Consider the following 15,042-nt stretch of genomic DNA (forward strand, 5'->3'; position numbering starts at 1 on the left):
TGTGCTGTATATAATTATTTTGTATATATAAATACACACACATGCATGTATATATTTAAGAAAATGTGTTATTCATATATAAAATATTTATATTTATATAATATAGATTATGTATTTATAAATATATACAGAATTTAAGCGCAAATAATTCTTAAATATATACATGCATGCATAGGTATTTATATATACAAAATAATTATATACAGCACAGACAAATATATTATGTAAACACAGACTTTTATTTTGGATGCGATTAATCGCAATTAACTTTTGCACAGCCCTAATATATATATATATATATATATATATAAACAGAAATGACTGTGCTCATAACTAGTGTTAATGCATTTCAACATTCCACTACTGTTCAGTAGAGTATTATTGGTTATGGCTATCAGTGTTATGGATTTTAGTGGAAAAATTACCTACTTATTTGAGAGTGAGGTCCGAGGGATGGTAATTTTGATATTGGGACCATGTGGGACACAGTGTAAAACATTTGCCTTAAATTTGGCATGCGAGTACACCATCAAATAGCCGTTTGTCACCCAGTTATTAATCTTTTGCTATATATTGTTGGACCTGCACTGTGTATTAGTTATTGTAGAGTCACATCTGTAACTTTTATAAAATCATCCATTACTGTACAGGTTTGTAATTGTCATGTACAACAATTCCAGAGAATGATTTCTTAAATAAATATGGACCAATCAAAGAAGCACTGTCATCTATTCATTTCACAGACGTAACATATGGAAGACAACCATGGCTGAAACAAAAAAATCCACAATTAACATGTATTTACCCAAGTTTAATTCATATTCTAATTATATTACTTAGATGATGCACAATATACAGATCATTAATCCATTACTAAAACAATCAAATGTGTTCATTTACAGAATGTTATGCAACAATTTTATTGTGTACATGTATACTTTACAGTGTTTACATGTTACTTGAAGGAATATTTCACACCAAAATGAAAATGTACATTTACTCACAAACTTGTGTTGTTCCAAACCTGTATGTCTAAAAAGAAATTATATCTGGATGAGTAAATGATTACAGAATTTGTATTTTTGGGTGAACTATCCCTTTAATAGTGTTTATACTGTAGGGAAAGAGAGGATAGACAGGTGACGGTCAGCTGTTTACTCTGCTGCTGCTGTGGTGTCTTCGGTCTTTCTCTTTTCCAGCAGATTCTTCAAAAAGAACTCGCCTAAAGAAATATACAAAGAAAAACCATGAGACAGTGCATTTTAACAAATAATGTAACAGTTTGTGCGAGTGTGTGAGCTTCATGATAGTTTAAACATGGCTGCCCTGATGGTAGTGTTGAGACCGGTCTTGGTCTCGGTCTTGTCTCGGGCTCGGACACTGAGGACTCAAGACCAGACAAGACCATAACTGTGAAAATATCACTAATTTGCCTGTATGTTGTCAAATTTTTTGCTTTTATTTTTTGTATGTAAAACATACTGATTCAAATCCAAGTAATAACGTGACTCATTGGTCATTTCTATGTTTTTCTGTTACCGCTGCCTGTCACCCATGTATTCATTTTCATGTATTGTTAATTAAACGCGGAGAAAAGTGAAGACTTGTTTCACATTCTGTACTAAATGATGGAAGACACCCAGGAGTATTGAATAAAGATGGTTAAGTTTATTTCAGCTTTGAGTGTTAAATATATGTGTTTATGGGAATGTGGATCTTTCAGATCAATCTCTTTTGGTCATGTTTCACATTTTATTGTGTCATGTAGTGTGGGGCGCTGGTCTTGGACTTGACTCGGTCTTGGTCTCGGCCCCTAAAAGTCTTGGTCTTGTCTCGGTCTCGATACACTCTGGTCTTGGTCTCGGGTTAAGTGGTCTTGACTACAACACTACCTGATTCTTGTTGCAAAAGAACTGATCTGTTTAAGATTAGATTAAATGTTGAATGGAAATGACAAGATGTGCATAAATTCTAACAATGCACATAAAAACTTGAGTACTCAAATTGGGCGGATGATTTTTTATAAGATGATTATAAGACATGAACATAAACTAAGGTGGAAAATATACATAATAAATCCCTTGATGCGCAAAAAAAAACAAAACAAAAAACAAAACAAAACACGTATGTGATTATATAATTGGTCTATCCAGCTGACCAATTTCATGGCACGGCATCTCAAATGTTGGTTTGGTCATTCTGAAATGAGCCAAAGTCTATCTACAGTAGGCATTATATAAATCTTTATAAATTTAAACATGCATTCAGGTTACCTGCTTTGTAAGAGGAGCGCACAAGTGGCCCACTGGCTGTGTAGACAAAGCCCATCTCCTGGCCAACCTTCTCCCAGTGAGCAAACTTCTCAGGAGTAACATATTCTTCCACCTTCAATCAGACACACTGTTAGAATGATGTGTTCAAGAAGGTGCCAATCTAAAAGTGCGTTATGAGTGATGTAACAGCATTAAACTAAAATGATGGAAATATGGCCGAAATTTAGGGGCGAGACGAGTTATCTATAATAGATTACTTAAGGTACAGTTATATATTAACATTGTTCTGCAAATTTGTATAGGTGAAATCTAGTCATTGCAATAGGAATCCGCTTTTTCGTGAGAGGGCAAACACTAAGCTTGTATGTATGTTTGCTCACTATGCTTCATACATTGCTACACTTTAAAAATAGACTATGGATTTGGATGACAATTTTAACATGCTATATAAAAATACCTGTGGGGTATTTTGAGCTAAAACTTCACATACACACTATGGGGACATCAGAGACTTATTGTAATCATTTTGAAAAGAGCATTATACCACCCCTTTAATATTATGTATAGTTGTTGTACCTTGAGATGTCGTTTGGTTGGCTGCATGTACTGGCCCAGTGTTAGACAGTCAACTCCAGAGTCCCTCAATTCTGCAAGAAGACAAAAAAACTCATATGCCATGCCAATAAATGAATATTATATGTACCTCCTAATATAAACGTACAATACATGTGAAACTCTGGTATGAATTAGTGTAGGTTACAGGACATTACCCTTAAGAACAGCATGTATCTGTGCATCTGTCTCTCCGAGACCCAACATGATGGATGTCTTTGTGAGCACACTGGATTTAGCTTTTTTAGCATGTCGTAAAACACTCAGTGATTGGTCAAGGTTTGCACGGGGGTCACGCACATGCCTTAGGGTCAAATATCAAAGGTGAAAGTGAGATCTGCAATGAAATCTCCAAGCTTCGAACAGCAGTGAGAATCAAAGGATGAGAACTACTGTTACAAATTCACTTGATAAGATGGACTAGATATTTCTGCCATCTGGTGGTGACTGTATATAATTAAAAAAAAATTTTTTTTTTTGGTACAAAATAAATAAAAATATGTACAATTATTATTTGGAAATATTTCAATACTTTATTAATATTCTTATAATAAATATTGTTTGCTTAAAAATAAAAAATGCATAGAACTTTATCATATTAAACAACACTTTGTTAAAGCTGTCTGTATTTTTTGACTTCACAAACTGCATTCAAAAGAATTCTTTAAAAACACATACGTATAAGCAAAATGTAACAGACATGACAGCAATATTATGTGAGTGGACAAGATTGCACCAACCTCTGTAGTTCTCGAACCGTCTCTATATTGTGAGCATAAACATCAAGCCCAGACAAAGCAATTTTCTCGACTGCTGCCAGATCACCGCGGAAATCAGGAGTCAAACACTCCACCAGGATTTTAGGGTTCCTTAGAGAGAAAAGATCATGTGTGAGAGAAACGAATGAATGAGCTGATTCTAAAATAAACAGAGTATTCTCCGTACCTTTCTTTAAGGCTGACGACGGTCTTTGCAAAATGTTCAGCTCCACCATCAGGAATGTCTGATCAGCATAATAAAAATATTGTACGGATAAGGAAACATTACAATACAATGGAAATTTTAAAAACATTTAAAAACAAAAACGGGTCTTCCGCTTTTAGGAAAACGACCAAAAATAAGACTCATCCTGTCACTACACAGATTTTCTTCCAATCAAATGCTTTCTAGACAGAGGAGAATGCCCCTCCAACAAATATAACTTGCAACTGACTAATAAATAACAAAATATGGATCATCGCTATGACATAAGTAAAGCTAAACTGGCTATTTAAAAACAATCAAGACGTCCTTGTTCCAAAAGCAAATAGGTAATCAAGAAAGCAAACTATCTGTGAAGGCATTTTACAAAGTGTTTAACTTTGGTTTATTGACGTTTTTATGTTTCCTCACCATCTCGGTCCACTGATGTGAGGACTACATAGTCCAGTCCCCATGCTGCAATGGCTTTAGCTGTGTTATATGGCTCATCAGGGTCAAGAGGTGGAGGACGTCTTGCCGTTTTAACGGAACAAAACCTACAGCCACGTGTGCATGTGTCCCCCATTAACTATGGAACGAATAAGGGAAATCAAGCAAAATCAAAATGCCTCTGTTAGGGAAGAAATACTGTTTGAAAGACCATTAAATAGAGATATTATCCTTGTATGCTTGTAGGTGTTTTGCAGACCCACCATAATAGTTGCTGTAGCAGTGGAATACTCTCCTCCCCCCCAGCATTCCCCAATGTTTGGACAACGGGCCTCCTCGCAGACCTGTAACCAAACAAACAGTGTTCATTTCATGTACCACTAGTCTAGAAGCATAAAGGAATAACAATTGACCTTTGAAATTTAATCATTGTCATTTTAAGCCGCATATTATTGTTGCTCTATTTTGAAACCGTGGAACACAAAATGAGTTATTTATAGCAGAATGTCCAAGTTGCTTTTTTACATACAGTAAAAATGGATTTTCAGTGAATAGCAAAGTAACATCCATTTATCACACTACTATAGACCATTTCACAAGATGTAAACAACACTGGTCCAGAAGCACTTCCTGTTTCAGTTTTTTAACACTACATAAAAGCTGGGATAAAATACAACCAACAGAACATATAAAACTGAATCAGAAAGTTAAACAAACCTCTTTAAGATGTTTTCTTTACATGTGAAATAAAGAAAACAGTTACAAATTCAAACAGGAAGTGTTTCTGGACCAGTGTTGTTTACATCTTGTGAAATGGTCTATATATCTATCCAGGCAGATCCTGCAGACAAAGATAAGTTTTACTCTGATCTACAGAGCCTTCTTCAAGAGGTTTCCGCTGACAACAAGATTGTCTTCCTAGGCGACTTTAAAGCCAGAATGGCCAGAGACTCAGAAACCTGGAAAGGTGTACTTGGAAGGCATGGTGTGGGGAGCTGCAACGATAATGGACGCTTGTTACTCAAAAGCCCCTTTTCCACCAAAGCATTTTGAGAGCCGGTTCGGAGCCAGTGCCTGCACAGGAACCAGTTCTTTGTGTTTTGACAGCCAAAGAACTGGTTCGCGGCCTGGAAAACTGGTTCCAAAGCGGCACCAACTCTTTGCTGGACTAGAACCGTTCTTTTACCACGTCATGTTTACGTCGGGGGCTGGGGCGGGTTTAGATGTGTTCTAAACATCTTTTCTGACCATCGCAAAGCCAGGAGAAACTGCAGAAATACGCAAGCATTTTTATTTTTTTATTTGAACACAAGCAAAAAAGAAAACTGTCACGATATAGAACAAATAAATGGAAAGAAAAAAAGACACAAGACGGGTACATAACTTATCAGAAAAGATTACATATCAAACGAAAAGATTAAAAGACTTACATATTTCAATTGTTTTTAAAGTTTAAAGAGTTAGAGATAATCCCAAAGCAATGGACTTGCAAGCGTTTCTAGCGACGTACACAGTGACGTAACGACGTCGTTCCCTGGGCGCTCTAGTCGGTGGAAAAATAAACAGGTTCTGAACGGGTTCGCAAGTTGAACCAACCCCGAACGAACTTTGAACCAGCACCAGTTCCGAACCAGTTCTTTTTGGGTGGAAAAGGGGTAAAACTCTGTGCTGAACAGCAGCTTTCCATTACTGAGTGACACCATCTTCCAGCAGAAAGACAGTCTGAAGACAACTTGGATGCACCCTCAAGGCCCAAGGGTAAGGCCCAGCGCCGAGTGTCACACAGACCACCACCTTGTCTACTGCAAAAATCACAATCCACTTTAAGCCCAAACCAAGAAAAGGTGGCGCTCCAAGGAAGGAGCTCAAGGTCTGCAGCCTTCAGTCTGCCGCAGTCAGAGCAATGGTGCCTACAGTCTAGGCTAGAGGAACCCATCTGCCTAACCGACTCGCCTCCGGCCCCAGAAGTGCAGTGGGAGTGCATCAAAACTGTTGTTCTGACATATCTTCATATGCCCTTGGATTCTCCACAAAGCAAAACAGGGATTGCTTCGATGAGAACAACTTAGAAGTCCATGAGCTGCTGTCAAAGAAGAGATCGACACACAAGGCTTACCTGGCCTAACCGTCCTGTCCGCATAAAAAAGCAGCTTTACGCCTGGAATGCAGCACCCTCCAGGGTCAACTTCGAGAAATCCAGTGGTGGACACACCTCGCAGTAAGAAGTTAGCTTGACTAAAGGGGATTCTACGAAGCTCTAAACGGGGTACATGGTCCCTTGTACCAAATCCTGAGCCCCCTGAACCCCTCTGCAGGCCCACACAAAGACCATGGAGCTAGTGATGTTTGCTGACGATGCGCACACAGAGGCAGCTATGCAGCGAATCACGTCCTGTTTAACAAAAACTGCTCAGATCTTCGGCCTTGAAGTCAGCTTGAAGAAGACTGAAGTTCTGCATCAGCCCGCACCACAAAAAAAGTACCATCCACCAAGCATATCCATCGAACAAACAGAACTGAAGACGGTCCACCATTTCAGATACTTGGGATGCATTATCTTGTCTGACGCAAAGATTGACAAAGAAGTTGACAACAGGCCGGCCAAGGCAAACAGTGCATTCAGCAGACTATACGGACGTCTCTGGAACAACAACCACCTCAAAAAAGACACGAAGGTCATTCTATACAAAGCTGTTGTCCTGGGTCACGGACCATCATTACCGGAGACTCCTTAACCGTTTCCATCAGCACTGCCTTCATTTGGGAAAGTGCAATGCGTGAAAGAGCCGTTTGCAAGGTTGTTTGAAAATATGCGTTGGTTTTGTAATTCAGCTAGTGTCACAGAAACTTAATATTTCACCTTTAAAAAAATATGTCCCCAAACTTTTAAATGGTAGTGTATATAGTGCTTGTATGGACTACTTTTATGCTTTATGTTGCATTTTTATTCTTATTGTAGCTTGACAGCCCCTGGTTCTCTTCCACTTTCATTGTACTGAAAATTTCTCTTGTTGTGATCCAAGACAGACGTTATAATTAAATTGAATGAATGGAAACATTAATTTTCATTTTTTTTAAAAGAACTATTCCTTTAATTGAACAGGACAATTTTCACTATTGTATCATGAGTTGAAATGTCAGGCATGTTTCAGCCACTCACTGTGTGTAGGTTCAGTTCTCTAAGTGTGTTCTTCAGTTTGTTGTAGTTCTTTCCTATAGGAATCTCCGTCTTTAGCCATGGCGGTAGCCTTAGCCTGGGAAAATAAACAACTGGTTAAATCCTATGGACTGGACTTTATCCATGTACACGTAAATGTAAAAAAAAAAAAAAAAAGTTATCTATCTATCTATCATAAAAAGTATTATGCCTATATTTTAACTCTATAAATGCCTAGTGTATCATACTTGATACACACATTTCTAAGCCCCCCTATCAACATAATAATATCAACATAATATCTGCTGAAAAACCTGTTGCACACAATCCACTATATGCTTTCTGTCCTCTGATTAATAGTTTACACTTCAAAAGGCCTTTTTGTAAATTCTAAAAACATTCCCCTTCAGGTCATAGCTCATGTATTTTTGCTGTGAAATCTTTACTGATTTTATAAAGTAAACAGAAGAGTAGAATAACTTTTATATCGTTAGTGATATTTTAAAATGAACTCTTACTTGATTGAAGCAACTGAGGTTTACTTCATTATCCATACATCTTTTTTTTAGGAAAATCAGGTTAAAAAGTAGCAAAAAAATATTACATATGATCCATCAGGCTTTTGAGGGATGTTTATTTGTAGGCTATATCTCTATCGTCATTGTATTGTATTGCATTATATGTTTTGCCACCCACAATAAAAAACTACAGAGCTTGCCTTTTATCATAAAACTAAACATTTAAATATCCTCTTACTAAGACATATAATTGGGAGAAATAGAATAACAACTTGTATGTATTTTGTGCTGGTAGGGTGCTATACTGTTACAAAGATCTCATTGATTTACATTACAAGCTATCAGTATTTTACATTTTGGTGATATAAACATCAGCAACTACACCAAGTTCAGCTCAGTTTGGACCTCTAAATAAAAGGGGCGTTTTTTTCCCCCACTTCAGGTATGAGCAACATATTCAAAAGTTTGTCTAAACTAAAGGGTTTGTCTAAAGTGTTCCATTAAAAAAAAGAAAAAAAAGAAAAAGATTTTAATGACTACCATTTCATGTCAAGCTTGCTTTACAGGGTTCATTTCATACATTTTACCAGGCAGGATATAAAAATTAAAAGTCTGTGTCCATTCAGTAATTAAAGGAGTAGTTCACTTTTAAAGAAACTTTTACTCACCCCCATGTCATCCAAGATGTCCACATCTTTCTTTCTTCAGTTGAAAAGAAATTAAGGTTTTTGATGAAAACATTCCAGGATTTTCTCCATAAAATGGACTTTCTTAGGGAACCAAAATTTTCAAGGTCCAAATGGTAGTTTCAGAGCAGCTTCAAAGGGCTTTAAACGACACCAGACAATGAATAAGGGTCTTGTCTAGGACCCTTCGAGTCATGACTCGAAAAAAGGTTTGTTCATTTTGATGAACGAGTTTGAACAGGAGAGTCACGAAGGCGAGCATTTGTGCTTCTAAAACGTAAACTTTTTTATTTATTTTTTAAATGACCGATCGTTTCGCTAGATAAGACCCTTATTCATCATCTGGTGTCGTTTAAAGCCCTTTGAAACTGCACTGAAATTCTCATTTGGACCTTGAATCGTTTGGTTCCCAATGAAGTCCATTATATGGAGAAAATCCTGGAATGTTTTCATCAAAAACCTTAATTTCTTTTCAACTGAAGAAAGAAAGACATGGACATCTTGGATGACATGGGGGTGAGTAAATTATCAGCAAAAGTTGTTTTTAAAAATGAACTACTCCTTTAAATCACACATCCAATTTATTAACAAATAACATCTATGTCTAAAGGCACAATTGGACAACACTGACAAATTGATTAAGAGACCTTTTGCAAAGTGATCACTGTGAATGAAGTCATAAATAGAAAAACATGATGGTATTGGTTGAGTATTGATGGCCATGGCACTTAGATAAAAAAAGAAAATAAAGGATTTCCCTATTGAAAATGTTAAAAAAAGCGGTGTCCAATAGTTTACCTTTCTCCCTTCCCTCTCTTCAGGTTGCCTCTGTATTCCTCCCACGAGCTCTTTTCTGACAGTTCTCCTGACATGAAATCCTGGAGGTTTAGTCCATCCTCTTTTATGTGTTTCTTCCTCTCGGAGATTGTGGATGTGTTGGCAGCAGTGGTCAGTCTGTTACTGTAGTAAACCTGCGACAGAAGCACGATTCGAGCGTGACCTCAATTTAAAAACTTTTATAGTAATATCATCATCAAACAGTTCAGTCAGCGCAGCATAATATGCATATATAAAAAAATGTAACACATTTTAATATATTAAATCAGAGGACTATTATACTGTTTATAATGTTATCTTATACTGTTATATATATAACTTCTGTTCTGTAACGTTACTGGCCTGCAACCGGTTGAGCAACGACAGGTAACTTAGCACTAACTATTTGACATTATATTCTGTACAGTCAGTCATAAAAACTAAAACTAAAATCCCTTACATTAGACGCCTCAAAGCATTTTGATGGTAAAAACAGATGATTAGAAGAATATCGACCCGCGGCACAACAACTTCTGCTGATCAACGCCATGACTTTAGTTCAGCATGAGCCTGTCATTGACAACATTCGCTCTGACGCTCTGACATCGATTAACTTTATCTTTTTCTTCTTCTGTTTATTGGCGGATCATATCTTCACGGTATATACCGCCATCTACTGGAATATTTCACAAGATTAAATAATAAAACAACACTAAATTCTTCTAAACCAGTACCTTTAAGATGCATTATGAAATACTTTATTTTATATGTTATATTTTATATGTATTTAATTGTTAACATATGCATAATAAATGCATAAATATATATTTCTAAAATCTAATGCGTGATTTTCAGTTTCTGTAATCGCTTGGTCGTGCCTTTTCAGACTGGCTTTTGACGCATGACGTACGGCTTACATTTACGTCATCGCGTTCTTTCTCCTTCCTTTCCCCCTTAATCAGCGAGGTAAGAACATGGCGCATCCTGTTCTTGTGCATTTTAATCAAGTACCATCTGCATTAATGTCAAATGCGTTAGGTCTGCTTAGTGACTCGAGACTTTGTTTACATGTTCATGAAAATATCCATGGCTATATTAGTGCCGAAAACCCGATGCTGTTTGCAAAACGCCCTGTGTCTGTTAAGTGTTTACCGGTTAGCTAGACGTGTAGGCCGAAGATATTACAAGTCACACATTAAGCACATTGATATTTAGCCTTGTTTGTCTCATTATGACATTAGCAATGTTTAAGTACTAGCATTAAAACAGACTTCAAATTCAAAAACATGTTAACGGTACCACCCGGGTGTAATTGACTAGAATGCTATAGGTTCCACCGGGTTTGTACTAGCTATCAGTTTTTCCGTTTTGATAAGTAGTATTTGTGATGAACAGAATATGCTTTTGCTGACCGTTTTGTGTTCGTTTTCTTCAGAATGAAGACCATTCTCAGTAACCAGACAGTGGACATCCCCGACAATGGTATGTTAAATATCAAGCATCCCGTCCTAACCATTCACTTGTATGGTATGGTATGAGAGTTTTCTCTTTATCCACTCCATGCCTTCATGTTTACTGAATTGTGTCTGTTTCCTTTCAGTCGAGGTGTCCCTCAAGGGCCGCACAGTTACAGTGAAGGGACCCCGTGGTGTTCTCCGCCGGGAATTTAACCATATTAACCTGGAGCTCAGTCTGTTGGGCAAGAAACAGAAGAAGGTTTGCAGTCTTGATACATACTGTACCACCAACTCTTTTAAGAGCTAACTTATGGGTAATGGGGCACTTTCTTCGTTAGCTCAAAACTATGGAACTATCTGCCCTCTAAGAGTAGGCACGCAGTAATGTTTTTAAATCTTCCCAGTGAGCCCACTTTTTATGTTGTCTTGTATTGGATTACTTTTTAATTGTTTTATTCATTACTTTGGTTATGGTATACTGGCTGAAGTAATATGATCAATGGGAAAAAACTATGCAGTGTCGTGATGGTTGTTTGTGTTTAACATCTTCTGAACATGTATATTTGTTTTTAACTGGTCTGAATATTAAATATTAGCTAAAGTTCTTCTGACAGGTCAGCTTTTTATATAGATATATCATGAAGGGCAAAATAACAATTGACCTATCTGTAAGCCCCACCCCCTTTGTTACTGTAGCTATCTCGGACTAATAAAGGAGTTGCTAACTGTCTAATGTCAACCGTTAGTGTGAAAACCTTGATCAAATTGTTTTTTGATCAATTTTGGACACAGAATTACCACCTCTCGTCGAGGAGCACTCAGGTGGGTCTAAATATGCCATGGAGGGATATATAAAAATATTTTAAAATAAATATGGTGGCTAAAGATTGATTTGGAAGCAAGTGTTTAACGGCACATCACAAAGCAAGCAGGATAAGCCTTGTGTTGTGGTCGTCACGTTCGCAGATGGCTTTTTTTTTTTTACCTACACACACTGTACATGACGTGAGAACAGTAAGCTATTTAGTTTTGTATGTTAGCATGGGCTCACTATGAGTCACTAACTTTAATTTTAACGAAGTACGAGTATGACAACCAGAAAATGAATGTTTGTTTTCATTGGGATTGGAGTTGAATCCTTAGAGAACCAGGTTATTGCTCTCAAATTATTTATTATAAGCAAGTACCCACGCCCATCCTCTCAGGATACCTGGGATCAGTGTTACAAGTACCACAGGCACATTGTTTTACCATTTTTGTAGCATAAACACCATATGACCGATGAGAGCTACTGATCTTCCAATGTTTCTCAATGGTGCTAAAACCTAAAGATGTTAGAGTTTTGGTCCCCATGCAACTGATACTAAACTGCCATTGGCCCATCTGCGTTTAAGGGGGAGGGGCTTTACCGATAGGTCAATTATGCTTTCAGTAGCTCAGGTGACATTGACAATGAAGTTTTGTTCTGAATGCTCATGTAAACAGAATCTGAAATAAGATTAGCTTCATTTTGACAAATGCATGTAAACATACCTTGTTAAAGTGTGTGGATTTATAGTGGATTATCTGTTTGTTTTAGCTGCGTGTGGATAAATGGTGGGGTAACCGGAAGGAGTTGGCCACAGTCCGCACCATCTGCAGTCATGTCCAGAACATGATCAAGGGGGTCACCCTGGTAAGTAAACTCGATTTTGTACTTTCACACTCGATTCTATTGAGTATGTTCATTGTCTAAAGCAGCTTTAAAAGGACTGTCTTATAGTCCTAACCTGTAATCTCGTTCTAGTTATATTGAAAAGGAAATGATGTGGACTATGTGATGTAATACATGTTTAATTTTTTTCTCTAGGGCTTCAGATACAAGATGCGATCTGTATATGCCCATTTCCCCATTAATGTGGTGATCCAGGAGACTGGCTCTTTGGTGGAGATCAGGAACTTCTTGGGAGAGAAGTACGTCCGTCGTGTTCGCATGAGGGCAGGTATGTGTAAAGGCTTTTCGTCTGAATAAGACACAAAGTGCTGCCTTGATGGACGGTATACAAATGGCTGAGGGGTGGAAACATGCTAATACGGGTCAGTCCGTCAACGGTCGTGGGGGGAGCATGAGCAATACGACATCATAATGCTCAGAAATTCCAAATGGCTTGATTGAGTGTTTAGACTTTGAGGATTAAAAAAAGGAGTGCATGGATGTTTTTTTTCACTGTTTGCTGGTTGTCCCCACACTGCAGAGACACATTTATGTGCAAACACCATATCAAAGTAAATTTTGCAATTGATGACCCCCTTTAACTTTGCTGCAGACATGCCTGGTTACGGTTACAGAATTAAGGTGTTTTGTTTTTTGGTAGGTGTGGCTTGTGCAGTGTCTGCTGCTCAAAAAGACGAGCTGGTTCTGGAGGGTAATGACATTGAGCTGGTGTCAAACTCAGGTGAGCATCATTTTAAGATGTACTGTGCCAACGTAAGCATGATTAGAGTGCAATCCACTCGAATCATTGAGTGGTTTTCATTATTTTAAACAACATGATGGTCTGTTTGCGCATTTAAATGGTCTATAATTTCTGCTATTATTAGCACAATTTTATTTCAAATTAACAGACAACTTGGATTCACTAATAGGTCCTCTGGTTTCTGTCACAGTGTTTTAGGGAATCCCAGTATTGTGCACAAAGATGTTTTTGTGATTGAGCATGTACATGCACACCATTATGTTAAGTTTATTGAAATAATCTGTATCACTTGTTTACATGCAAAGCAATAACCTGGCAATGCAAATAAATGGCGTCTACAAGACTATTATAAAAGTGATTGTCCGGTGGTGACAAGCATAAGCATTCATGTATTTCACTGTTTATTATGAGAGTTAAGATGTTAAAGCATTTAAAATCCAAGAGTAAATAAATGAGTGGCTGAGCCTCTCTTTTTAATTTTTTTTTTGCCATTTGTTTGTACTAATTTATTTCAAATGGTTTGTTTTCCTTTACTGGACTCGTTGTAGCAACCCTCAAATTTAAGCCTAAGCTGTACCCTCCCTCACCCTGTTTCAGAATTGGACAATTTTAGCCTCCTTTCCCCTATCTGACATCCTTAACCCTTGGTTGCGTTGTGACTAAAGAGATTGTCCCTGATTGGATTGTGTGTGTGTGAGAGAGAGAGAGACTGTGGTTATGCAAGTCTAGTGTGCGTGCATGCCTCACCTCCCCAGCCTTTCTTGTTTCAGCGGCCCTCATCCAGCAAGCAACCACAGTGAAAAATAAGGATATCAGAAAGTTCCTGGATGGTATTTACGTCTCTGAGAAGGGCACTGTAGTGGAGTCGGAGTCGTAGAGAACACGAGAGGTTAGAATGAGACCGCCGCGCAGGGCGACAGAAGCTGCTGCTGCCCATCGCCTTTCTATTGCCTCTTTTCTGTGCTAGTTTTCCTGCTTTTTGTCCTTAATGTCTATATTGTCAGTTTTCATGTGTCACCTCTGCTAAAGTGCCATATTTCAAATGATGCGATGTTTAGAATGAATTAACCATCTCCTGCACACCTAACAGCTTTACTTCACTCCATCTTTTATAGGGCTTTATTGCACGTTCACGTTGATCCAAGCATGAGAATACTTCAAACGATTAAGTTCACAGCTTTTTAACAACTGGCTAGGTTTGCATGTTACACGTGATTTCTGTACAGCTCTTGCAGTACATGGGAGTTCCTGGGTGCACCACCTTGCCATTTATAGTGGATTGTCTTTACAATTGTTTTTGTCTTTCTCTTTCCGTCTCCCATCAGCTGCACTGATCCAGCAGGCCACCACTGTGAGAAAGAAGGACATCCGGAAGTTTCTTGATGGGATCTATGTTAGTGAGAAGGGCACTGTGGTGGAACAGCAAGAAGACTAAATTAGTCTGTAAAATCTGTCAATAAAGACCAACTCTCATTTTTCAACAACATATACTTGTGCAGTTGTTTTTGTTGGCACAGTTTGATCATAAATCAGTGACTGGTAGTGGTAGATGTGAAGGGGTTCGTGTCTAGCAACTTGTCTGATCAGTAACTTCTCAAAGTAAAGTTAAATGGTACTTTAACTTTTATGATTTTACTTCATCATAACTGGTCAAAAA

The 15,042-nt window shown here is 37.7% G+C and overlaps 2 protein-coding genes across 3 annotated transcripts; one reads left to right on the forward strand and one right to left on the reverse strand.

Moving 5' to 3' along the window:
- Positions 1–710: 710 nt before the first annotated feature.
- Positions 711–10,091, reverse strand: lias (lipoic acid synthetase). Its single transcript, XM_039693539.2, has 11 exons — positions 9,933–10,091; positions 9,455–9,627; positions 7,456–7,549; positions 4,559–4,639; positions 4,278–4,434; positions 3,831–3,888; positions 3,626–3,754; positions 3,044–3,189; positions 2,850–2,920; positions 2,274–2,385; positions 711–1,222 (listed from the first exon to the last, which is right to left on the reverse strand). Exons 1-11 carry the CDS (start codon positions 10,020–10,022, stop codon positions 1,155–1,157), a joined length of 1,179 nt encoding a protein of 392 aa, XP_039549473.2. The 5' UTR covers positions 10,023–10,091; the 3' UTR covers positions 711–1,154.
- A 260-nt stretch (positions 10,092–10,351) lies between these two features.
- On the forward strand, positions 10,352–14,871 carry rpl9 (ribosomal protein L9). Of its 2 annotated transcripts, XM_039693514.2 has the most exons (8): positions 10,360–10,438; positions 10,908–10,954; positions 11,073–11,188; positions 12,509–12,604; positions 12,779–12,911; positions 13,284–13,364; positions 14,156–14,274; positions 14,711–14,871. In XM_039693514.2, exons 2-7 carry the CDS (start codon positions 10,909–10,911, stop codon positions 14,260–14,262), a joined length of 579 nt encoding a protein of 192 aa, XP_039549448.1. In that variant the 5' UTR covers positions 10,360–10,438; position 10,908; the 3' UTR covers positions 14,263–14,274; positions 14,711–14,871. The 2 variants fall into 2 exon arrangements, with proteins under 2 accessions (XP_088988455.1, XP_039549448.1); XM_089132329.1 differs by lacking the exon at positions 14,156–14,274 and having other exon boundaries at positions 10,352–10,438.
- The last annotated feature ends 171 nt before the right edge of the window (positions 14,872–15,042 follow it).

Source organism: Pimephales promelas, chromosome 6 (assembly GCF_988280905.1).
Source record: "Pimephales promelas chromosome 6, fPimPro1.hap1.1, whole genome shotgun sequence".
Taxonomy (NCBI): domain Eukaryota; kingdom Metazoa; phylum Chordata; class Actinopteri; order Cypriniformes; family Leuciscidae; genus Pimephales; species Pimephales promelas.